This window comes from Narcine bancroftii, chromosome 1 (genome assembly GCF_036971445.1).
Source record: "Narcine bancroftii isolate sNarBan1 chromosome 1, sNarBan1.hap1, whole genome shotgun sequence".
NCBI lineage: Eukaryota > Metazoa > Chordata > Chondrichthyes > Torpediniformes > Narcinidae > Narcine > Narcine bancroftii.
Window position 1 is genome coordinate 454428557 of NC_091469.1, and position 25884 is coordinate 454454440.

At 40.5% G+C, this 25884-nt stretch overlaps 1 protein-coding gene across 4 annotated transcripts in view; it reads right to left on the reverse strand.

The window, feature by feature from the left end:
- Positions 1 to 25884, reverse strand: part of armc3 (armadillo repeat containing 3) — a 117695-nt gene that overhangs the window by 17839 nt on the left and 73972 nt on the right. For 3 of the 4 annotated variants that reach the window (XM_069914611.1, XM_069914612.1, XM_069914610.1), the window contains 2 exons: positions 18512 to 18612; positions 1379 to 1486 (listed from right to left, as the gene is read on the reverse strand). In XM_069914611.1, the coding sequence (XP_069770712.1) occupies positions 1379 to 1486; positions 18512 to 18612 (209 nt within the window). Of the gene's footprint in view, positions 1 to 1378; positions 1487 to 15871; positions 16627 to 18511; positions 18613 to 25884 lie in introns of those variants that run through there. The other variant, XM_069914613.1, reaches the window with a different exon arrangement.

The window sequence follows — 25884 nt, forward strand, 5'->3', positions numbered from 1 at the left end:
GTTTTGGGCCTCAGGTATATCAAGGATCAGGCAAAGAGGGCAGGTGGGGTGGCAGGGTGCAGAGAAAGGGAGGAGAAGCACAGGTTTACAGGTAATTGGTGCTAGGGAGCTGCAAGGTGATAGCGCGAGGGGGAAAAGGGATTTAGAAAGATGCTCTGTGACAGGAGGAAGGAAAGAGGGTAGGAAGAAAGGGGGGCGGAGGTCACTGGAAAATGAACTTTGATATTGATGTCATCTGGCTGGAGGCAGCCAAGGCAGAATACAAGGTATTGTTCCTCCAAAAACGTCCATTGTCTCCCAGACTATCACTGACCTTAGCATTTCAGTCTCCAACCTCACTGTTTCCCATTCCTACATTGCCCACTTCTATCCCCAACCCAAGATCTACAAACCCAACTATCTTGGTAGACTCATTGTCCCTTATATTTCTGCCTCATTGAACTGGTATCATAGCTTGATTCCATTTTGTCCACCTTGTTTTGTTTTGGGGGCACAATTAGTGTAGCTATTAGCGCAACTGTTACAGTGCCAGTGACCTGCTTCTGAATTTGGCCCTGTCTGTAAGGAGTTTGTATATTCTCTCTGTGTCTGCGTGGGTTTCTTGGGTGGTCTGGTTTCCTCCCACCCTCCAAAAATGTATGGGCTTGTTGATTAATTTGGACGTAATTGGGCAGCACCAGTTCAAATGGGTGGAATCAGTTTCACCATACTGTAAATTTAAAAAATTGTTCCAGCCTCCTCCCACATACATCTAGGACAGCCCACATGCTCTCCACCACTTTGGCAGCTTTCAGTTATCTGGCCTGGACTGCCTGGTTCTCATCAGGGGCATTCAGTCCTATACACGTCCATTCCCCACAGGGAAGGCCTCAAAGTTCTCTGATTATTCATGGATAACAGACTCAACCAGACTCCACCACCACACTCCTGCCTGCAGAAGTCGTACTCACTCTCAATAAATGATGGCCCTTTTGACTGTCTCGAAGACCTTTTCAAATGGTTTTCAGATTGTGAAGCAGATAAAACAACTGTGTGGGGTTCAGTGAAGCTCAGGGGAGGGCAGGAGTCAGTGAGATTTGGGGGTGTGGGGATCAGTGAGTTTTCAGTGAGTGTGAGCAATAATATGTGGTGATCCAGGTGCCAACTCATTAGGTTTAACAAATGGTTGGGTCGTAACTTATCGGAAGTTTACAGTAGCAAGAATTTTAAGATCCTTCATAAAGGCACAATCAAACAAGGATCTTGTAGATAGTGTTGACAAGTCAACATGGGCACCGTTATCAGTTATTTCTTTATCATCTATAACCATCTAAAAGTTGCAGAACCATTAGTTTAAAAATCTGCAGGAAATAAACAATTGAAAAAAGGAAAGATAGACCTTGATGATTTTTCTCTACCACTCATTCTGCTAGGAACATAGCGAGCACTGGCAATTGCTGGAACCTCAAGAACTTTATCATCAGCTGATGTTACTCCCAACTGGAGTCTGCAAAATAAGGAACTTAGTTCAGTATTGTTTTCTTTACAGAATGAAAGAAGGATAGCAGCAATGATTATATTTTATTTAAAAATAAAATTTGAGAAATGCCAATTTAAATGTCACATAAAAATCAAAGCATTTAAAAGAAACATGAAAATTATTTAGCGAAGAATCAATGAGAAAGTGTGTCTTCTGATCAGGGTGTTCTTTCTTTTTTTTTTTTTAAATTTTTTTATTTTTCACACCATAAATCACATTAGCCATGATATACACTTTTTCTTTTTCACACATATACAGTGACTTTTTCTCCCCCCCCCCCCTCCCTCCTCCCAAGCCACCCCCCCACCCCCCCCTCTCATCCATTTTAGGTATACAATCTAGGTTGCATTAAACCAGTCAGACAATGTTGTCATTCAATAAAAATACACCAGAAATTCAACTGAGTCCATTCTTTTCTTTCCTTCTCTTTCCATCAACTATGCTGCCTTCTGGCTATTTATAAAATGCAGCCAACATTTTGCTCAATCCAGCTGAACCACAATTCTCAACAGTGAAAGAGATACACAGGCCAGGCATTTTCTCAATATCTATTATAACCTTCACTACATTTTCTCTTACTCCGCAGGAGGTCCACACTATTCAATCTGAAACAGGCCTATCCTAGACACACAACATCTCCTCACTTGGCAGGAAGGGGCAATGGCATCTGCACTTCCTGAGAAAACTAAGTTTGGAAAGGCTACTGGCCACCATTCTGTCAACTTTCTACAGGAGCTCTATTGAGAGCATCCTGGCTGGCTGCATCACAGTGTGATATGGTTGCAGTAGAACATTGGATATTAGGTCAATCCACAGGACCATAAGAGAGGAAGAAATGATCACTGCTGTCTCCCTCCCCTCCATCAACGTGATCTTTTAGGATCGTTGTATGAATAGGTCTCGCAATATCATTGAGGACTCTTATCAGAAGTTTCAAATCCACAACCACCAGGCTGAGAAACAGCTTCTTCTCAAGGGCAGTGGGACTGCTGAATAAGTAATGAACTGTTCATACAAACCCTCCAAGATGCTACTAATTTACTAATTTAACAATTTTTGTGTGTATAAATATGTATATATACATATATATATATATATATATATATATATCTTTGGCTTGGCTTCGCGGATGAAGATTTATGGAGGGGGTAAATGTTCACGTCAGCTGCAGGCTCGTTTGTGGCTGACAAGTCCGATGCGGGACAGGCAGACACGGTTGCAGCGGCTGCAGGGGAAAATTGGTTGGTTGGGGTTGGGTGTTGGGTTTTTTCTCCTTTGTCTTTTGTCAGTGAGGTGGGCTCAGCGATCTTCTTCAAAGGAGGTTGCTGCCCGCCGAACTGTGAGGCGCCAAGATGCACGGTTTGAGGCAATATCAGCCCACTGGCAATGGTCAATGTGGCAGGCACCAAGAGATTTCTTTAGGCAGTCCTTGTACCTCTTCTTTGGTGCACCTCTGTCACGGTGGCCAGTGGAGAGCTCGCCATATAACACGATCTTGGGAAGGCAATGGTCCTCCATTGTTTCTCTCTATGTGTGCATGCATTTTTGAATATTTTATTTAAATTTTAACCATACATGCATTCAAATATATTTCAAAATATAGAGAGAATATATTGAGTATCAAATACATGATGATAATACCCCAATACTCCGTCCCCCACCCCTACTGTCCCAAGATGAAGAAAAGAGAGTACATAGTAGTGTTAGAATAGAAAAACAGAAGTAAGAATAAGAATGGCCTGCAGAAAGTGTTAAAACCCATCGGCCTAAAATTCATCTCTATTTCATCATTAATGGGATTCCACGCAGGTCTTAGAGGCTAAGAAAAATATTTAGAAATCTAAAACAATTAAAAATTTAGTCCTCTCTTTTGTAGACACGGGCACCAAATTTGTAAAAATGGATAATTTTTTCCAAAATTTTATGTAATTTTCTCGAGGGGAACACAACTGTACATTTCCCCATTCCGTTGTTCCAAACTTAGGTGTGAATGAGATTTCTATGCAATTTCAATACACTTTCTGGCCATTGCAATTTTTAACAAATTCTATCTGATGTCTAGTTAATTTCAATTTCGATCTTATCCCTATGTTACCTAATAAAAATAATTCTACATTTTGTGGAAATTTGTTTTAAAAAATTTCCTAATTCCAGCTAAAAAGGTCATACTTTATCATAAGACCATGTTGAATGTAAAACATTAATCTGATTTCAATTTACTTAATTTCTGTGATGTGAGGTGCAGGTGATGTGAAAAATTATATTGAACTAGTATATATATATTATGCTTACTATATTAGTCATACAGTCTCGACATAAATCAGCCCAATTCTTCTCATCTATTATCACATTTAAGTCGGACTCCCATCTTTGTCTTTATGAATCCTCGGTTTAGGGGTTCCCACTTGAAGTAAATGATAAATTGCCAAGATAAATTTCTTTATATTTCCCTTTCTTATCAGAGTCTCTGTATCGCTGGACTTTGGTAGATACATTGTTGGACGCATCATATCACTTAAGTATGCCCTATGCCATAGGTGCTCTGTGATTAGTAAGGGATTACTTAGGGTGGTACGTGAGTAGAAAGAAAAAGTGTGAAAACAACTGTTTTCATTGTACTTAATTGACTTATTATGTACACAGTTTCATAACTCCAAAGGAAATGAGCCAATAACAATTTTTCTTAAGCAAAATATTTCAATAACAATTGGGTCTAGGGAAGAGATTCTCAACCTTCCCTTCCCACTCACATACCACCTTAAGCAACCCCTTACTAATCACAGAGCACTTACGACATAGGGATTACTTAAAGAGGTATGTGAGTGGAAAGAAAAAGGTTGAGAACCACCGCTGCAATTTGAAAATAGCAAAATATTGTATTGTTAGGATTTCCATTCTTAAATTGCTCAAATGACATCAATTGCCCTCGCTCATAATAATCTTCAATATATCTGATCCCTTTACAAGACCAAATTTCAAAAATTTGATTATCTAATGTACAAGGCACGAGTCTGTAATGAGTCAAAGGGGTTTTAAGAGATAAATTACTCTTTATTCCAATTTCTGTGTTAATATTATGCCAAATTTTAATCCAATATTTCAATAAAGGAGTATCTCTTACAGCAGTCATTAATTTCGCAACCCATTTATAAAAAGCTTCTGTTTTCTCCCTCCTATTTTATCTGATTCTATTTTTACCCAAATAAATTTTTCCCCCTCTTCAAAAAGAAATGAGGTAAGAAATTTCATTTAGGTGCTCTATAGTAATTTTTAAAATTAGGGAGCTGTAAACCTCCCGATTCATATTTCCATGTTAATTTTTCTATGGAGACTCTAGATAGTTTACCTTTCAATAAAACATTTCTAATATATTTATTTAATAGCTAAAATAATTTTTGAGGTATCAATATAGCCCAATAATTGATAGAGATACTGTATTCTAGGAAATATATTCATTCTTATTAAATTAACTTTTCCTATTAATGTTATTGGCAATATTGCCCATTTATTTAAATCCTCCAATGTTTTAAGTAGTGGCAAATAATTCAATTTATATAAATCTTGTAATTTATTATCTGTACAAACTCCTAAATATTTTATCCCATTTGTCAGCCATTTAAACTGAGTGTTTCTTTGGTAAATAATATAATCACTTCATGCAAGAGGCATAATTTCACTCTTATCCCAATTTATATTATAACCTGAAACTGTACCTATTCTTCCAACATTGAATGCAATTTTTGTAATGAATTTTCGGGTTCCGTCAGATATATCACCAGCAAATAAAATGATCAAATGTTCCTCTTGGTTGATTCTAAAATCCCTAATATCAGGATCCGTACAAATTATTTCACTACTATGGCTAAAACAAATAACACCGGTGTCAATGGGTATCCTTGTCTACTAGATCTTGTTAATCTAAATGGGGCAGTCAAGTCTCTGGAGTTACCACCTTAGCTTTAAGTTCATTATACAAAGCTCTTGTCCAGTTTGTAAAAGTTTGTCCGACACCAAATTTTTCCAATACTTTAAATTTAAAAAATTCTAATCTATCAAATGCCTTTTCTGCTACACTTAAATCACCTCTTTTTTTGTGCTAAATGAATGATACTAGTTATCAGCTGACTATCTCTTTTTCACAAAACCCATTTGATCCATATTCATCAATTTAGGTAGATATTTTGTCAATCTATTTACAGGAACTTTATCAATTTTCTTACAATCTGAATTTAATAAAGAAATAGGTCTATAGGATTATGGGTTTTATGGAGCTCTATCTTTTTTCAGTATCACATAATTATCGCTGTTGAAGATGATTTAGGGAGGGTATGGGTTTGCAATACCTGATTTAAAATGTCCGTAAACAAAGGTATCACCAAATCTTTAAATTCTTTACAAAATTCAGGTGGAAATTCATCTTTTAACCATACAGCACAGAACAGGCCAGTTCGGCCCTACTAGTCCATGCCGTAGCAAATCCCCACCCTCCTAGTCCCACTGACCAGCACCCGGTCCATACCCCTCCAGTCCCCTCCTGTCCATGTAACTACCCAGTCTTTCCTTAAATGTAACCAATGATCCCGCCTCGACCACGTCTACCGGAAGCTCATTCCACATCCCCACCACCCTCTGCGTAATGAAATTTCCCCTCATGTTCCCCTTATAATTTTCCCCCTTCAATCTTAAACCATGTCCTCTAGTTTGAATTTCCCCCTTTCTTAATTGAAAAAGCCTATCCACATTTACTCTGTCTGTCCCTTTTAAAATCTTAAACACCTCTATCAAGTCCCCTCTCAATCTTCTACGCTCCAGAGAAAAAAGCCCCAGTCTGCACAACCTTTCCCTGTAACTCAGACCCTGAAATCCTGTCAACATTCTCGTGAACCTTCTCTGCACTCTCTCTATTTTGTTTATATCTTTCCTATAATGTGGTGACCAAAACTGTACACAGTACTCCAAATTTGGCCTCACCAATGCCTTGTACAATTTCATCATAACCTCCCTACTCTTGAATTCAATACTCCGATTTATGAAGGCCAACATTCCAAATGCCTTCTTCACACCATCTACCTGAGTATCAGCTTTGAGGGTACTATTTACCATAACTCCTAAATCCCTTTGTTGCTCTGCACTCCTCAATTGTCTACCATTCAATGTATATGACCTATTTAAATTTGCCTTTCCAAAATGTAGCACCTCACATTTATCTGTATTAAATTCCATCAGCCATTTCTCAGCCCACACCTCCAGCCTTCCTAAATCACCTTTTAATCTACAGTAATCTACCTCACTGTCCACACCACCACCAATCTTTGTGTCATCCGCAAACTTGCTTATCCAATTCTGCACCCCTACATCCAGATCGTGAATATATATAACAAATAATAGTGGACCTAGGACCGAACCCTGAGGAACTCCACTAGTCACCGGCCTCCAATTGGACAAACAATTTTCTACCACTACTCTCTGACAACTCCCATCCAACCACTCCTGAATCCATTTCACTACCTCCTTATTTATACCTAATGCCTCCACCTTTTTTCCTAACCTCCTGTGGGAAACTTTGTCAAAAGCTTTACTAAAGTCCAAATAGACAACATCCACAGCTTTCCCTTCATCAACCTTTTTTGTAACCCCCTCGAAGAACTCAATCAGGTTTGTCAAGCATGATCTACCCCTGACAAAACCATTACTACCTATCAATCCCTGTACCTCCAAAAATTTGTAAATAGCATCCCTCAGAACACTTTCCATCAACTTGCCCACCACAGACGTCAGACTTACATGCCTATAATTCCCAGGTTTGCATTTGGACCCTTTCTTAAACAGAGGAACCACATGCGCCACCCTCCAATCCTTTGGCACCACCCCCGTGGCCAGTGACATCCTAAATATCTCTGTTAATGGCCCCACTAACTGTCCACTAGCCTCCCTGAGTGTCCTAGGGAATATTTTGTCCGGTCCGGGAGATTTATCCACCTTGATCTTTTTTAACACAGCCATCACTACCTCCTCGGTTATCCTTATATGCTTCATGACCTCCCCACTATTTTTCTTTACTTCAACTGGTTCAACATTTTTTTCCCTAGTGAATACCGAGGCAAAGAAATCATTCAAAATTTCCCCCATTTCCTCAGACTTCTCACTCAGCCTACCCTCGCTATCTACAAGGGGTCCAATTTTATCTCTCACTAATCTTTTACTTTTAATGTACTTATAGAAACCCTTTGGATTTATTTTTACTCTGTCAGCCAAAGCCTCTTCATGCCTTTTTTTGGCCTTTCTAATTTCTTTCTTAAGATTCCTTCTACACTCCTTGTAGTCCTCCTTCAACTTCTCAGCTCCCTGCTCTTTATACCTCTTGTACACCTCCCTTTTTCTCCTAACCAAATTTCCAATATTCCTCGAAAACCAAGCCTCCCTATGACTTCCAGCCTTTCCTTTGATCCACACTGGGACATAACTACTCTGTACCCTCAAAATTGTTTTTGAATATTCTCCATTTTTTCATTAACATCCTTACCTGAAAATATCCTGTCCCACTCAATACTCCCCAAATCCCTTCTTATTCCTTCGAAATTTGCTCTTTTCCAATCCAGAACCTCAACTTTAGGCCTCTCCTTGCTCTTCCTTAAAACTACCCTAAAACTAACAGAATTATGATCACTAGACCCAATTGGTTCTCCAACTAATGTCTGCTACCTGACCTAGCTCGTTCCCTAACAGGAGATCCAGTATTACACCATCCCGAGTCGGTTCTTCTACTAACTGATTTAGAAAACAATTCTGAACACATTTAACGAACTCCAACCCATCCAGCCCTCTAACCGTATGGGTATCCCAATCAATGTGTGGGAAGTTAAAATTTCCCATGATCACTACCCTATGATTTTCACACATAGTTATCTCCCTACAAATTTGTTCCTCTAATTCCCTTGGCCCATTTGGTGGTCTGTAATACACCCCTATTAGCACCCTCTTGCCTCCTCCACCCCTCAATTCCACCCAAACAGCCTCATTGGTCGATCCCTCCATACCATCCTGCCACCTCACGGCAGTAATGTCCTCCCTAACAAGCAGAGCAACTCCTCCTCCTTTTTTACCCCCTGATCTATCACATCTAAAACAAATGTATCCCGGAACTAAGTTGCCAGTCCTGCCCCTCCTGTAGCCAGGTCTCACTAATTGCCACAATATCGTGACCCCAAGTATCTATCCATGCTCTCAGCTCATCTACCTTGTTCACTATGCTTCTTGCATTAAAATATATGCATCTCAGAGAATGACCCTCACATATATTCTCTTTTTTACCTTCTACCCTAATCTCCATCCTACCTTTCTTATCTTTTTTATTCCTAGCTAGGTGGCCATACTCCCTGGACACTGCTCTCACCCTCTGTTCCCCACCCCCCTGCCAAACTAGTTTAAACCTTCCCCCACAGCTCTAGCAAATCTGCTTGCCAGCACATTGGTCCCCCTCCAGTTCAAGGGGAGTTCATCCCTCTTGTACAGGTCCGACCTTCCCCAAAAGAGATCCCAATGATCCAGAAATCTTATCCCTTGCCCCCTGCACCATCTCTTTAGCCACGCATTCATCCTCCACATCCTCCTATTTCTACCCTCACTAGCAGGATATTTATTACTTTGTAAAGAACTTAGTGCTTCCTCCACCTCTCTTAAAGTAAGGGGAGTACTTAACTTGCTTATTCAGTTAAATCTAATGTTGGTAATGCTATATGTGACAAAAAAGTTTTCAATTCTGTTAACATCTCCCTGGGATTCTGATTGATATAATTTGGCATAAAATTGTTTAAAATGTTCTTTTTTTAAAAAACTTTATTTATTCGTTCAACAAACAAATAATATATGACATATACAACAATTAAACATGAACATTTTTTTTATATATATATAAAAAAAAAGAACCCCCCCCCCTTTAGCCAACTCTCCTAAGGAGAGCCGTAAAAAAAGAAAAAAGAATATAAAAAAATTAAGTATACATATTAAAATCTAATCAATATAAATTGAAAGGTAAATATTCCGAGTATAATAGCCACTTAGTAATTAAAAATTTTTAATTATCATGCGAAACATACATAATTTTTCCATTATTAAGCAATATTTCATCTCATTATGCCATCTATTAATATCAATCATATTTGTATCTTTCCACGTACTAGCAATACATTTTTTTGCTACGGATAAACCTAAATATACAAAAGCAATCTGGAACTTATCTAATCTCAAGCCTTTCAGAGGTTGAAAACTACCCAATAAAAATACTGTTGGATCTAAAACTATTTAAATCTTATACAGATATTCTAAAAACAATTGAATTTTCTTCCAAAAAGATTGTATATGTATACATTACCAAACAGCATGAAAAAGAGTTCCAACCGTATCACCACATCTAAAACACAAATCTGATTCATTAAAACCTTTTTTTTTAATTTTTCAGGTGTCAAATATAATTGATGTAAAAAGTTGTAATTAATCATTGCATAATGTGCATTTATCAATCTAGTTACACTATCATAACAGATATGTAACTAATCCTTTTCAGAAAAAATAAAACCAATATCCGCTTCCCATTTAATTTTAGATCTATCCCAACCCTTTTTATCCATACCATCCTGTAATATTTGATACATAAATGAAATATAACCCTTCTCTGGTACCTTCACAAGAAAAGTCTCAAATTTAGTCATTTTAGGTAAAATCATATCTCTAGCAAACATACATTTTACCAAAGATCTTATTTGATAATAAAGAATTCTTATCAATACCAAAATCTTCCCTCATCTGATTAAAAGATAAAAACTTACCCTCTTTAAAACAATCTCCCAAATTTTTCACACCTTTAAATCTCCAATGCAATAAACTTTGATTATTTATTGAAAAAGAAATAAGTTGATTATTATACAATGGAGTCAAAGCCAAAAATTTACCCCTAGAACCTATCATTTTATTTTTCTTTATCCATAACTTCATTAAGTGTTTTAGTATAGGCACATTATATTGTTGTAACAAATTCATATTCCACCTAAACAAAAATTGATGTATTTCAAATTCAGAAATACTTGCCATCTCAATTTTAGCCCAACTTGGAGGCCGTACCAAATCCATCAATGAACTAATAAATTTAAGTTGGGCTGCCTCATAATAATTTTGAAAATGTGGTAAATGTAATCCCCCTAACTCATATTTCCAAGTTAATTTATTCAAAGCTACTCTCGAAAATTTACCCCTCCATAAAAACTCCCTAACCATTTTATTTAAATCTCGAAAAAAAAATTTTATCAAGTAATTACAGAATAGATATTGTATACGTGGAAAGATATTCATCTTAATTGTATTTATCCTTCCTATTAAATTAATAGGTAAATCTTTCCATTTAATCAAATCAGTTTTGATCTTTTTCATTAATGGAGCATAATTTAATTTATATAAAGATTGATAATTAACATTCAAAATTATACCCAGATATTTAATTTGGTCAGTCCACTTCTAATTAATAATATTCTTATAAACTGAATAATCTCCTTCACTTACCGGTAATATTTCACTTTTTTCCCAGTTAACTTTATATCCAGAAAGACATCCATATTGTATTAAACATTCCTTCAAATGCAAAAGCGACTGAGCTGGATTTGTTAAATACACCAATACGTCATCAGCAAATAAATTAATTTTATATTCCTCATCTAAAACTTTCATTCCTTGTATCTGTGTATTTTGTCTTATCAACTGTGCTAACGGTTCAATCACTAATGCAAACAAAGCTGGTGATAAAGGACAACCTTGATCAAGTTAACTTAAAAGATTCCGAAATCAAACCATTCGTCAATACTCTAGCTACCAGTTTACTATATAGAGCCCTAATCCAACCAATAAAAGAAGGACCAAACTTAAATTTCTCCAAAACTTTAAACAAAAAATTCCATTCAACTCTATCAAATGCTTTTTCTGCATCTAAGGATATCACCATCGGATGATCTAAAGATTGTCGAAATCTATTAATCAAACTAATCACGCGCAAAATGTTATCTGAAGCATATCTATTCTTTATAAAATCTGTTTGATCAATATGAATCAACTTTGGTAAAAATTTAGCCAATCTATTCGCTAATATTTTAGCTATTATTTTATAATCAACATTTAGCAACAAAATTGGTCTATATGAAGATACTTTCAAAGGACCTCTATCTTTTTTAGGAATTACTGTAATTAAAGCACTAGAACAAGACTCAGGTAATTCATAATGTTCTCCAACTTGATGTAATACATCCCCAAACACTGTAGATAAATCATCATAAAAATTGTTTAAAATTTTCATTAATTTCTTGAGGTTTATAACTAACAAAATTTGTCTCCATTTCCACAGCATTAATTGTTCTTGAAATGTATTCTCCCTTCAATTGCCAAGAAAGTACCTTATTTGCCCTTTCCCCATACTCATAATTTTTCCGTTTCATTCTTGTTATTTTTTTGTTCTATAGGTTTGCATTGTATTATACTGTAGTGGCTGGAGAGGTCATGCTCAAAGAAAAGACACACACACTACGGGAGAGAATTCAACACTGCAACACTGCTTCATTGTGCTGGCAGCTCTGCTTATAAAGGGCTCAGTAGCTCATCTCTGATATCATCATGCCACCCGACTGGTAGCATTACAATCGATTCCTGGGATTGGTTGATTAACACTATCCAGGGAGCGGCCAATCAGTAAGACCCTCTCATTCCCGGGTGTGGCTGCTTCCCTAGCTCCACCTGATGGGCTGCCACTGGACAGCCCATCGGAGTGGGACACTGCAGCCATGAGCTGCTGAGTCGAGCACTGACTAAATGCGTAGCCAGTCTTGGCCGGCGGTGTAAGCTGCAGGCTCCTGGTGTAAGTTGGGTCACCAATTTGAGGGTGGTTGGTCGGCACCCCTGCTCCAATGAAGGAGAGACATCCCCAGCTACATGAGTATGTACAGCGGGGTCAGATCGCAATCCAACCCAAGGGTTCCATTGATCCTTGGGTCTAGTCTCCCGAATTTCTTCAGTTGGTGGCTGGGCTTCAGATGTTTCCTTTGAAGGTTGATTCCTTTTTGGTGGTATTGTCAAAGTGTTTAAAAAGTTTTTTTTTTTAAATTTGGATTTTAAAACATTTTTTAATTAGACCTTTTTAAGTAAATTCCCAGAGGGTCAGGATTCTGCATCCCATACCCTACCGCATCACGTGACTCCTCTGTCTGCATGCATATTTGCGCAGAGGAGTGGAAAACAATGTTTCATTGGGTTGTACTTGCATAATCAGATGATAATAAACGAACTTGAATGGTGGACTTTGTAACCTTGTAGCAAGGTCGCAATGGCTACAGCTAGGCTATAGCCCTATGGTTGTAGCTCAATTCCACAGGAGACACACACACACACACACACACACGTAGAGTGATTTCAACACTGAGTTTATTTAATGGCAGCACTGCCTTTTATAGTCAGCTCAGCTACATCACCACCAGGGTGTGGCTTGAACAGGCCAGCTGCCAATTGGTTATATTGGATGCCCGGGCTCTGATTGGGTCCCCTGTGATCCACCAGCGGTGATTGGCTGACAGCCGATGGAAAAGGGCGTTTCAGCCCGCACAATGCTTTGCCAGTTATCGCGTTTGCCAACCATTTCCTATGTTGGGCCAAGGCACCGTGGGGTCAGGTGAGTGATGGGCTGGTCAAAGTCCAAGTAGGTTGGTTTGAACCAGTCGAGTGTGAAAGTCTCTTCCCTGGCGCCAATGTCCAAAACAAAGGTGGAGTTGTTCTGTCTGATGACACAGTATAGCCCCTCATAAGACCGCTGTAGAGGTGGCTGGTGATTCTCACACCGAACAAACATGTATTTACAGCCAGTAAAGTTCTTTGGGACTCAAGTGCAGGGTTCACCATGGGGTCAGAGTGCCTACGTGCTCGCATAGTTGGGACAATGTAGTCGCTGGGGGTTCCCCTAAGTCCGCAGGGGCCGCCACGAATTCGCCCAGTATAATTAGGGGTGCGCCATAGACCAACTCGGCAGAGGATGCCTCGAGATCCTCCTTGGGCACTGTGCAGAAGCCTAACAGGACCCAAAGGAATTTGTTGTCCCAGTTAGGTCCGGTAAGCCATGCCATTAAGGTTGCCTTAAGGTGTCTGTGGAACCGCTCTACCAACCCGTTGGCCTGTGGCTGATACATCATGGTGTGGTGGAGTTGGGTCCCCAGGGTGTAGGCTAAGCTGGTCCACAGACTGGAAGTGAATTGGGCCCCCCGTCTGATGTAAGGTGTTCAGGGACCCTGAAACGCGCTACTCAAGCGTTGAGTAAAGCCCGAGTACATGCCTCTGATAGTGGCATCACCTCTGGCCATCTGGTCAACCACTGTGAGAGGGTAATGTGCACCTCTGGATACGGGTAGAGGCTCCACAATGTCAATGTGCATATGGATGAAGCAGTGACATCCTGGCTCGAAAGTCTGTGATGGAGCTTTGATAGGAGTCTGGATTTTGGATGACTGGCACTGAGTACAAGACCTGGCCCACAGGGTGACCTCTTTGTGGAAGCCGTGCCAGACATACCTGTTTGCCACCATTTTGACTGTAGTCTTGATGGCAGGGTGAGCCAAGTTGCGGACCAATTCGAAAACCACCTTCTTCCATGCAGCCAGAATGACATGGCGAGGTTTATCCGTCGAGGCGTCAGAGCAGCGTGTGATTGCCAAGGGCGATCAGGATGTCCTCCAGTTGTTAACCAGTGTTACAGAGTTCTGTGTGTATTGGCCTATGTGTTGTGTGGTTTTGTGTTGAAAAGTGACATCTTGCCTTAGAGAGCCATGGTGAAGGTGGACTGCTGAGAGTGGGAGACAGATTGAGCTTGTGCAGAAAATGAAAAAAAATTCTGGACTTGGACGATAAACCACCACTGGGTGGTGCTGTGGAGTGGAAGAAGGCCCAGAGCATAAGTCATGGTCTGGAGGACAGTTTAGAATGTTGGAATTTCAAAAAAGGATGAACATTCCAAAGGCAGCCAGAAGGATCCGGACCAAGCCAGTTGTTCCTCTCTCTGCAAGCAACACAAGACAACTTTGACTCAAAGATCTTTTGGCTTCAGTTTACCAAACAAACTGAATTTTGTTTATGATCTTTGCTTCAGTTGAGATCGAAGTTTTGTGAGGCTTGTGTGTTTTGTGTCTAAGTTTTTCTGTGGGCTGGTTGGAAATATAACTTAGACTTTACATATGTTATATTTAGGCTGGGGAATTTATTAGTTTTACACTGTTATAGTAACCAGTGGGCATTTTTATAAAAGGGTGGGGGGATTTTGAATAAAAGTTTGAAGGTGAATTTTTTGTTAATAAAGTAATTGTTCATCTTTACCCCTGTGTGATATGCCTTCTTTGTGGTTGCTGGTTTGATCTTGTAACACCAGTGAGTGCTGTCCAGTACGCTGGAATGTCAGGGTCTGCTTGCTGCGCATCTGCCAGGGCTGCGTAGTCAATGCCAGTGGTAGAGTTGTGCATCGCCAAGATAGCCAGACGGGATAGGGCATTGGCCACCTCGATGGATTTGCCAGCTCTGTTCAATGTCCATTCTAAATTCAGAAATACAAGACAGGTGCCACTGTTGCTTAGCTGACCACTGATCTGACCACCTTACTAAAGGCAAAGGTAAGGGATTTGTGGTCTTTGTAAATTTTAAACTTCCTGCCTTCCAGGAAGTAACAAAAGTGCCGAATTGCCAGGTACAAGGCTAGCAGTTCTCTATCAAAGGCACTGTACTTGAGCTCTTTTGACCTGAGGTGTTTACTGAAAAAGGCCAGGGGTTGCCATTGTCCATTCACCAGTTGTTGTGCTGGAGGTGTCTGTCGTGAGGGTAGTCAGGATGTCTGTCCACAGGTCCACGAGGAGGGTGGCGTTGGCTAGTGTGTTTTTGGTGGCGGGAAGGCTTCGGTCGACTCCTGGGTCCATTGTACATTTTTACTGGATGGAAAGAGTGGGATCATGATGCAGGCATGAAGCAGCAATAAAAGCTGACCATACCTGCAAACTCTTGTGTCCCTTCATTATCGATGGCATGGGGAAAGAACGAATAGCATCCACCTTAGGGGTTAACAGTCTGGCACCATGTTGGTTGATACGATGGCCCAGGAAGTTAATAGTCTCTCGGCCAATTTGGCACTTGTGGTTCCAGCAAGCTAAAATTACCCAGCCTGGAGAATAATTGTTTTCAGTGGATGGCATGCTCGGTGTGGATGTGGCTGCCGATTAAAATGTTGTCGAGGTAGGGTTACAAGCCAAGAATACCCAAAAATGCAGCAGCAATAGATATTCACCAAGACAAATGTTTACTTAAGCAAATGTTGCTTTTAATTATCTTTAAACATGAAAATAGAATCAAACTTTTAACTTATCACTATTGACTTATTTAACCTAACTTAATCCCCTTCTAATTCTAAGCCCACGTGTATGTAATGTGTGTGTAAGTTCAGAAAAGCTCTTTGGTTCACAGTCCAATCTCACTTCTCATTCCTCCAAGTTCACTGGTTGCAGGCAATTCTTAAACTGTGCACAGAAATTAACATTTACAAAGTTCACCAGGCTTTGGTGGTTTCTGCTCAGGAAGGTTCTTGTCGATTTTCAGAAAGAGATTTGTTGTTCCAGGACATCCACAACTGATGTACTTCCATCAGCCACTCCAGTGTCTTGCTGACGAAACTTGCCCCTTCAAGGTTCTCCAGATGATAATCTCTTTCATTCAGGTCACCACAGAGTTCCTTTTTGTTTCTCTTATTCCAAGTGAAACATTAGACAGCCAGTCCTCTCCTCTTGCATGAACCACAAGGGCTTTTACCAGGCTGAATCAAGCACTTACAATCCGTCTTCCACATGGAGTTTTCCACATGCTTGAAAGCTTGTCCTGATCCAGTCCCAGTTGCTGTAACACTGTAGAAGTGATCTCTGTGGCTCCCCCCCCCCTCTCTCTCTCTCTGTGAGAGAAAGCCTGTTTGTCTCTCTGTTTGCAAAAGCACATGACCCTCTGAGAACAACAAATTATTTTCCAGACAATCTGCGACTCCAACAAGATCTTTCATCTGTTGCCTATTTGTAAACAACAATCAATTAATGAAGTCTCTTGGGCACTTTCCAAAGCTCTTGCAAAAACAGTTGAGCTGATATGTCTAGCATTAGCAGAGCTCCAGTATTTCAAATAAGATCTGTTTTAAAGTGTTCATATGTGACTTACTCTTAACAAACCTTTCCCAATTTATCTCCCAAAAACATATCTCTATACTCTGTCACAGTAGACAAAGGCAAAATGCAGATCCCGGCCCACTGCATCCATCAGCCTCTGGAAAGTTTGAGCCATGATTTTTAACCCGAAAGGCATCAGAGAAACTCAAACAATCCAAAGGGGGTTATGATGGCAGTTTTTAGGATGTCTTCGGGGTGTACCAGGATCTGATGATAGACCTGATGAGGTCCACCTTTGAGAATATCCGTGCCCCTTGCAAGTTAGTGGTGAAGTCTTGGATATGGAGCACGTGATATCTGTGCAGTATGGTGGCCTCGTTGAGGTGGCGGTGGTCTCCGCACAGGGACTTGATAAAGGGTCCTGACCCAAAATATTGACTATTTATATTCATGGATGCTGCCTGATCTGTAATTGACAGAGCTAAATGGCATCAGAGGGTCGTGGATCTGTGGAACTCACTACCACATAAAGCAGTGGAGGTCAGATCACTGGGAGTATTTAAACAGGAAATGGATAAGTACCTCATTAGTAAGGGTATCAAGGGACATGGGGAAAAGGCTGGAAATTGGAACTAGGTGTGAGCAGCTTAGTGCAGAGTCACGGAACAGACCCGATGGGCCTAATGGCCTGCTTCTGCTCCTTTAACTTGTGAACCTTAAGCAATTCCCTACCAATCACAGAGAACTTATGGCTAGGGAATACTTAAGGTGGAATGTGATTTTTATTAAAAAAAAAGGTGGCCCATCCCTGCCCTAGAACTTAATGGCAGAGGTTTCTTGGGACAATGTCCTTGGCTCAACAATGTTCAACTGTTTATCAAGTACCTTTCTTCCATCATTAGGACAAAACCTGCTGATGACTGCCCAATGTTCAATTCTATTTGTTTTTCCTCAGCAAACGAATATTTGTGCCACTAATTGTCATGCAATGATCATTCTCAGTCAGAGAGAATCCAATCAAGTACCTTGACATTCACATTTACACCAGCCCAGAACTTTATATTATTGTATGTTAACCATTATGCCACCATTACCAAAACCTTTATAAAACACTGGGTAGGGTGCATCTGGAGTACTGCAATTAGCATTGGTCACCACAATTAGAGGGAAGGGTGCAGGAAAGCAATTAGATTAAACTGGAGAGGCTAGGGTTTCCCCAGTGCACCAAAGAAGGTTGAGACATGTGAGAGAGATTTGCAAGATGATGATTGGTTTAGGAAGGGTAAAGGGAGAGGAACTTTCTATTCTATAAGCAGATCATTAATGAACTTGGAACATGTTCAAAAATTCCAGGCAAAAGGGTGACATGAGGAATGACAATTTGAAAGAGAGCAGTTGTGATGTGGAATTCATTGCCTTTACCGGCAATTAAATATGTACTTTCCAGAACATAAGAGCAGCTCAATGTGACTAAGCAGATTTCTCTACTCCTAGACAGAATGGGCCAAATTGTCTTCTTTTGTGCCATAATAAATCTATGATTTAATGATGACTTCAAATTTGCATTCACGGCTGGAATTTAATGATATGCGTTAGTTTGAGGAGGAATGGAACATGCAAAAATGGAGCGGACTGGGTTCTACATTATCTCTATCATCAACAATTCAGCAAAAAAAAAGGAAAATAGATAACACTCATCTTGATTATCAACTAAGGAAGGCCCTTTCATATTTTAAGCACAGGTTGTCCAATGATATTTGATCAGGAAAGATGAAGATGAAATGCAACTCACTCATTTGTTCTTTTTGCATTAATTAAAAATATCGGACGATGCTGGTTCAAGTCTTGATTACTAAATTCTTCAAGAGTCAACACCTTCTTACCTGGTTTTATCTGCAAAGATAAAATTTTCAGTTAGCCAAGACATGGTTTGCTAATGGTTAGAGGAAGCATCAGCCTGACTAAGCTTGATGATATCATTAATTATGTTGATAAATTCTCTGAGATATCAATTACAAAAGAAAAAGCACCCTGCTTACAATAATTTACATATTTTAACTGTTATAATAAATATTTCTTATGTTCTCATGCTCTTTGGTTCTTAAAGTAGAAGCTGAAATACTTAAGCTTTCTAAAGGAAATGTGAGATAAACATGGCTGAAAGGGAATTCAAGAATGTATAAAATCAAGAGATGGTATATGATATAGTAAAAATTGATGGGAAGCCAGAGGATTAGGTTGTGTTGAAAATCTAACAGAAGGTAACTAAAAAGGCATTGAGTGATAGGAAGCTCACATAAATGAGGACACCAATTTTTTTTTCAGATAAAAATGAGTAAGAGAGGCAAGTGTCATTGACCACTGGAAAATGACATTGCAGAAATGGCAATGGGGAACAAAAAAATGGCTGATGAACTGAATAGGTATTTTGCATCACAATGGAAGACACCAGTGATGTGCCAGAAATTCAAGAAAGATAGGGGGCAGAATTGAGTGCAGTTGCTATTACTAAGGAGAAGGTATTTGGAAAGCTGAAGGTAAATGTCACCTGGACAGATAGAATACATCCCAGGGTTCTGAAAGCAGTTACTTGAGAGATTTTTAATGCATTTTGTGATCTTCAAGGAATTGCTGGAGATGGGAATGGATCCAGAGGACTGGAAAATTGCAAATGTCACTCCACTCTTTAAAAAGGGAAAGAGGCAAAGGAAAGAAAAGAGGTTGGTTAGCCTAACACCAGTGCCTAGCAAGATTCATTATTAAGGATATTGTTTCAGAGTACTTGAAAGCTCAACATATAAAATAGGTTGGTCAGCATGGTTCCTTCCGGGAAGATCTTGCCTGACAAATCTTGGTTTTCTTTGACGTACCAACAAACAGGAAAGTTAATGGAGAGTTAATGGATGTTGTTTAATTAGATTTTTAGAAGGCCTTTGGAATAAGGCCTTCCAAAAGGAGGACATGGTCATAATTTACTCTATACACACACACACACACAAACACACAAATGTATATACACAGTGTATATATACACACACATATATATAAAGATTGGCTGACTGGCAGAAGGAAAAGAGTAGGAATAAAAGTGCTTTTCTGGTTGAATGCCAGTGACTGGTGGTGTTCCACAGGATCCGTTATTTTTCATGCTATGCACAAATGATTTGGTGTCAAAATTGATGGCTTTGAGACCAAGTTTGCAGATGATACAAAGATGTGTAGAGAGGCAATTAGTGTTGAAGAAATAGGAAGTCTGCAATGGGGATTGGATAGGTTGAGAAAATGGGCAAAGAAGTGGCAAATGGAATACACTATAGGAAAGTGTATGGTCCTGCACTTTGGGAGAAGGAATAAAGAAGTAGACTATTTTCTAAATGGGGAGAGAGGTCCAAAGGAACTTAGGGGTCCTAGTTCAGGATTCACAAAAAAGGTTAATTTGCAGGTTGTCAGTGGTAAAGAAGGAAAATGCAACGTTACCATTCATTTCAAGAGAACTAGAATATAAAAGCAAAGATGTAATGCTTAGTCTTTGCAAGTCAATGGTCAGACCACATTTGAAGTAATGTGAGCAGTTTTCGATCTCATATCCAAGAATGGTGTGCTGGCATTGGAGATGGTCCAGATGAGATTTACAAGAATGATCCCAAGGATTATAGGTTAACACACAAGGAACGTTTGATGGCTCTGGGCTTGTACTTGCTGCAGTTCAAAAGGATGAGGTAGGTTCTCATTGAAAAATTTCAAATATTGAAAGGACTGGATACATGGATGAGGAGATGTTTCCAATAGTGGAAGAGTCCACAGCCAGAGGGCACAGCCTCAGAATAAAAATATCCCTTGAGAACAGAGGGTTGTGGATCTGTGGAATTCGTTGCTACAGTCAGCTGTGGTGATCGCATTATTAGGTACATTTAAAGCAGAGGTTGATAGGTTACAGGGAGAAGGCAGGAGAATGAGGTTGAAAGGAAAAAAAAATACACGACCCATGATTTGAATGTCAGAACAGACCCAATAGGCTGAATGGCTGTGGTGAATGTCTGCCAAGCTGTTTGTCTCCCCTCTGGCGAGCCTTGCTGTACTAACATTGGCTGTGCATTATCTCTACTGTTAAGGACACTCCCCTTGGATATAATAGCAGACTGTGCCACCCAGGAGTCACGAGATTCTTCCACTACATAAGGGCTAACAACCTTCCTTACTCTCTGGAAGAAGTCAGGAAACTGATCAAAAGCTGTCCTGTTTGCGCAGAATGCAAACTGCAATACTTCAAAGTTCCAGAGGCCACTCTCATCAAGGCAACCTGATCTTTTGAGAGGATTAGCTTAGATTTTAAAGGGCTGTTACCTTCCAACAACAAAAATGTACAATTCCTTACTGTAAATGACGAATATTCCAGGTTTCCCTTTGCCATACCCTGCCCTGACATCTCGTCAGCGTCTGTCATTAAGTCACTTGACAGAATTTTCAGCATTTTTGGTTCTCCCAATTTCATTCATATCGATAGAGGCTCAGCATTCATGAGCGCTGAACTGCGGCGAGCCCTGCTACGAAAGGGGATTGCCACGAGCCAATCCATGAGCTACAACCCACAGGGCAATGGTCAGGTTGAAAGGGCTAATGCTACAGTCTGGAAGACTGTTAATATTGCTTTAAAAACACATGGTTACCCTGTTACCCGGTGGCAGGAGGTGCTGCCTGAGGCACTATATTCTATTCAATCTTTATTGTGTACTGCAACAAATCAAACACCTCATGAACGTATGTTTGCCTTTCCTAGGAAATCAGGAACTGTGATGGACTGGCCAGCCTGTTTATCTGAGCCTGGGACCGTGCTGCTGAAGAGCCATGCTTGGGCGCGTAAAACAGACCCTATAGTCCAACCAGTTCAGCTACTGCATACCACCCCCAACTACGCTCATGTTAAATTCCCAGACGGGAGTACTGACACTGTACCCCTAAGAGATCTAGCCTCGCCTGGTTCGCCCATTCCTCACACCCCTACTCAGAGTGAGTCTGAGATATGGGCTCACCCCCCCAGCCTGTGACCCCCTAGTAAGCTTTCAGATGGCCATGCTGAGGCTCCACTGCCTCACGCTGGCGATTCTGGAGCGGGTCCAAAAGTCAGTCCTTCCCACACTACAGACCAAGGAACTGTACCAGTTCCCAAGGTTGCAAAGGAGCCACCTGTTCTGAGAAAAAGCCACTAGAATTCATAAACAACCTGATAAGCTGACATATTCATAAAACATCTCATTATATTTCGATTGCTTGCTAGATACTGGCGTAGTTTGGTTGTTAGAGTATTCTCAATGCCAATCATGGTATCCTTGCTTCAGTCTTTCCTAGCAGCTGTCCTTTTGATTTTAACCCTTCTTCTGCTGGGGGGAGACTGTGGTGAATGTCTGCCAAGCTGCCTGTCTCCCCTCTGGTGAGCCTTGCTGTACTAACATTAGCTGTGCATTATCTCTACTATTAAGGACACTCTCCTTGGGTATAACTGTATATGCACCTATTGTCTTTCATTATTGTACCATGAGTTTCTGCTAATAAAAGCCATGATTATTGTTTGTCCACATCGTCTTTGTCTATTTCAACAACTAGCACTTCAATGGCCTAATTCTGCTCCTGTCCTATAATCTTATATCATAAAAAACAAAAACAAAAAAAATATTGTTTTAAAAGCCACTGAAATAAAACACATAAGCAAGAATGTAACATTAAATCCATGGAGCATACAAGTTAGACCATATTTGATGCATTGTTCTGATTATTAAACCAATGGAATAAGTGGAGGAGTTATTTGAGGAAGGATATACTGGCTTTGGAGACGGTCCAGAGGAGGTTTACTAGGTTGATCCCTGGGATGAAGGGGTTGACTTATGATGAAAGATTAAATCATCTAGGATTGTATTCGCTCGAGTTCAGAAGAATGAGAGGAGATCTTATAGAAACATATAGGATTATGAAGGGTATGGATAGGATAGATGTAGGAAGGTTTTTTGAGCTGGCCCGGGAAACTAAAATGAGAGGACACAGTCTCAAGATTCGGGGGAGTAGATTTAGGACAGAGATGAGGAAAAATAGTTTTTCCCAGAGAGTAGTGAATGTTTGGAATTCTCTAACCAGGGAAGTGGTTGAGGCTGCCTCATTAAACATATTTAAAATTTGGTTAGATAAATTTTTACGTGATAGAGGAATTAGGGGATATGGGGAGAAGGCAGGTAGGTGGAGTTAGGTCATAAATTAGATCAGCCATGATCGTATTGAATGATGGAGCAGGCTCGATGGGCCATTTTTGGCCTACTCCTGTTCCTACTTCCTATGTTCCTATTTAAAGTAGAAATAAGGCATTAATATTGAGCTGAGCTGGGCTGGGCTGTTTTCTCCAGAAAAGCAAAAAAAAAGTAACTGAATATTTCAATAATTAAAAAAAATATATTGAAAATGCTCAGAAAGTCAGGCTGCATCTGTGAGGAGAAAATGTTTTGTGTTGGAGTATTAATTTCTGTGTTTCTTCCCAAAGGTGCAGCCTGATCTGGTCTTTTTTTTTTCCTCTTTTTATTTTAGATCTCTAATGCCTTCAGTTTTTGATTTTCATTTATTTTTTGAAAGGTTCAATGAGATTGATATGAAACAATTGCTTCCACTCGAGTATTAACTTAGGGAGGTGGGAAAGAAACAAACAATAAAGCACTAAATGTCTAAATAAATAATGAATTATTTTTAATATAGGAATGGTGAGTGTAAATGAAGCCAATAACATTGCTGCATTTAAAGCAATGCCTCAGTGTTCTGACAAGGGGAAGGTGAATTCAGTGTGAGCAGAGCTAATTAGCTAACTGTGCAATTATGTGTTTTGCCTGTCCATGAAGCACTAGTTTAGAATCCTGCACATAATTCTGGTTATGTGCTCATCATAGAATCTAAAATTGAATAATTGATTGGAATCAACTGGAAAAGTTAATTCAAAGCTCACAAGAACAATTTTTATGGTCTTAAAACAGGTCTTACAAGAGCATGGTAGTATAATTTAATCTAACTGGTCATCATGGCAAGTGGGAAAAATCTGATAATGTCAAAGAATAATTTTTGATATTCCTTTAGTTATAGCATTCTCATGAAATCTGTGTAGCTAGAAGAATCATAGTGAAATATGTTCCAAGGTGCTTTAAGTATATACTATACATAGCTGTGCTCCACACCAGGGTCATGCCTAGCGCGGAATGCCACACTGACCACCGGCTGGTTCGCTGCAAGCTCAACCTTCACTTCAAGCCAAAGCCCAGGAACAATAAAGCCCCCAGAAAGAGGTTCAATGTTGGAAAACTGCAGTCAGACGAAGCGAGAGGAAACTTCCAGGCAAACCTCAAAGCAAAGCTCGACGTTGCAACCCGCCTCACGGACCCGTCCCCTGAAACCCTCTGGGATCAGTTGAAGACTACCATACTGCAATCCACTGAAGAGGTACTGGGCTTCTCCTCCAGGAAAAACAAGGACTGGTTTGACGAAAACAGCCAGGAAATCCAGGAGCTGCTGGCAAAGAAGCGAGCTGCCCACCAGGCTCACATTACAAAGCCGTCCTGTCCAGAGAAGAAACAAGCCTTCCGTCGCGCATGCAGCCATCTTCAGCGCAAACTCCGGGAGATCCAAAATGAGTGGTGGACTAGCCTCGCCAAACGAACACAGCTCAGCGCGGACATTGGCGACTTCAGGGGTTTCTACGAGGCTCTAAAGGCTGTGTACGGCCCCTCACCCCAAGTCCAAAGCCCGCTGCGCAGCTCAGACGGCAAAGTCCTCCTCAGCGACAAGATCTCCATCCTCAACCGATGGTCAGAACACTTCCAATCTCTTTTCAGTACCAACCGCTCAGTCCAAGATTCCGCCCTGCTCCAGCTCCCTCAACAGCCCCTAAGGCTAGAGCTGGATGAGGTTCCCACCCTGGATGAGACATATAAGGCAATCGAACAACTGAAAAGTGGCAAAGCAGCAGGTATGGATGGAATCCCCCCAGAAGTCTGGAAGGCTGGCGGCAAAACTCTGCATGCCAAACTGCATGAGTTTTTCAAGCTTTGTTGGGACCAAGGTAAACTGCCTCAGGATCTTCGTGATGCCACCATCATCACCCTGTACAAAAACAAAGGCGAGAAATCAGACTGCTCAAACTACAGGGGAATCACGTTGCTCTCCATTGCAGGCAAAATCTTCGCTAGGATTCTACTAAATAGAATAATACCTAGTGTCGCTGAGAATATTCTCCCAGAATCACAGTGCGGCTTTCGCGCTAACAGAGGAACCACTGACATGGTCTTTGCCCTCAGACAGCTCCAAGAAAAGTGTAGAGAACAAAACAAAGGACTCTACATCACCTTTGTTGACCTCACCAAAGCCTTCGACACCGTGAGCAGGAAAGGGCTTTGGCAAATACTAGAGCGCATCGGATGTCCCCCAAAGTTCCTCAACATGATTATCCAACTGCACGAAAACCAACAAGGTCGGGTCAGATACAGCAATGAGCTCTCTGAACCCTTCTCCATTAACAATGGCGTGTAGCAAGGCTGTGTTCTCGCACCAACCCTCTTTTCAATCTTCTTCAGCATGATGCTGAACCAAGCCATGAAAGACCCCAACAATGAAGACGCTGTTTACATCCGGTACCGCACGGATGGCAGTCTCTTCAATCTGAGGCGCCTGCAAGCTCACACCAAGACACAAGAGAAACTTGTCCGTGAACTACTCTTTGCAGATGATGCCGCTTTAGTTGCCCATTCAGAGCCAGCTCTTCAGCGCTTGACGTCCTGCTTTGCGGAAACTGCCAAAATGTTTGGCCTGGAAGTCAGCCTGAAGAAAACTGAGGTCCTCCATCAGCCAGCTCCCCACCATGACTACCAGCCCCCCCACATCTCCATCGGGCACACAAAACTCAAAACGGTCAACCAGTTTACCTATCTCGGCTGCACCATTTCATCAGATGCAAGGATCGACAATGAGATAGACAACAGACTCGCCAAGGCAAATAGCGCCTTTGGAAGACTACACAAAAGAGTCTGGAAAAACAACCAACTGAAAAACCTCACAAAGATAAGCGTATACAGAGCCGTTGTCATACCCACACTCCTGTTCGGCTCCGAATCATGGGTCCTCTACCGGCACCACCTACGGCTCCTA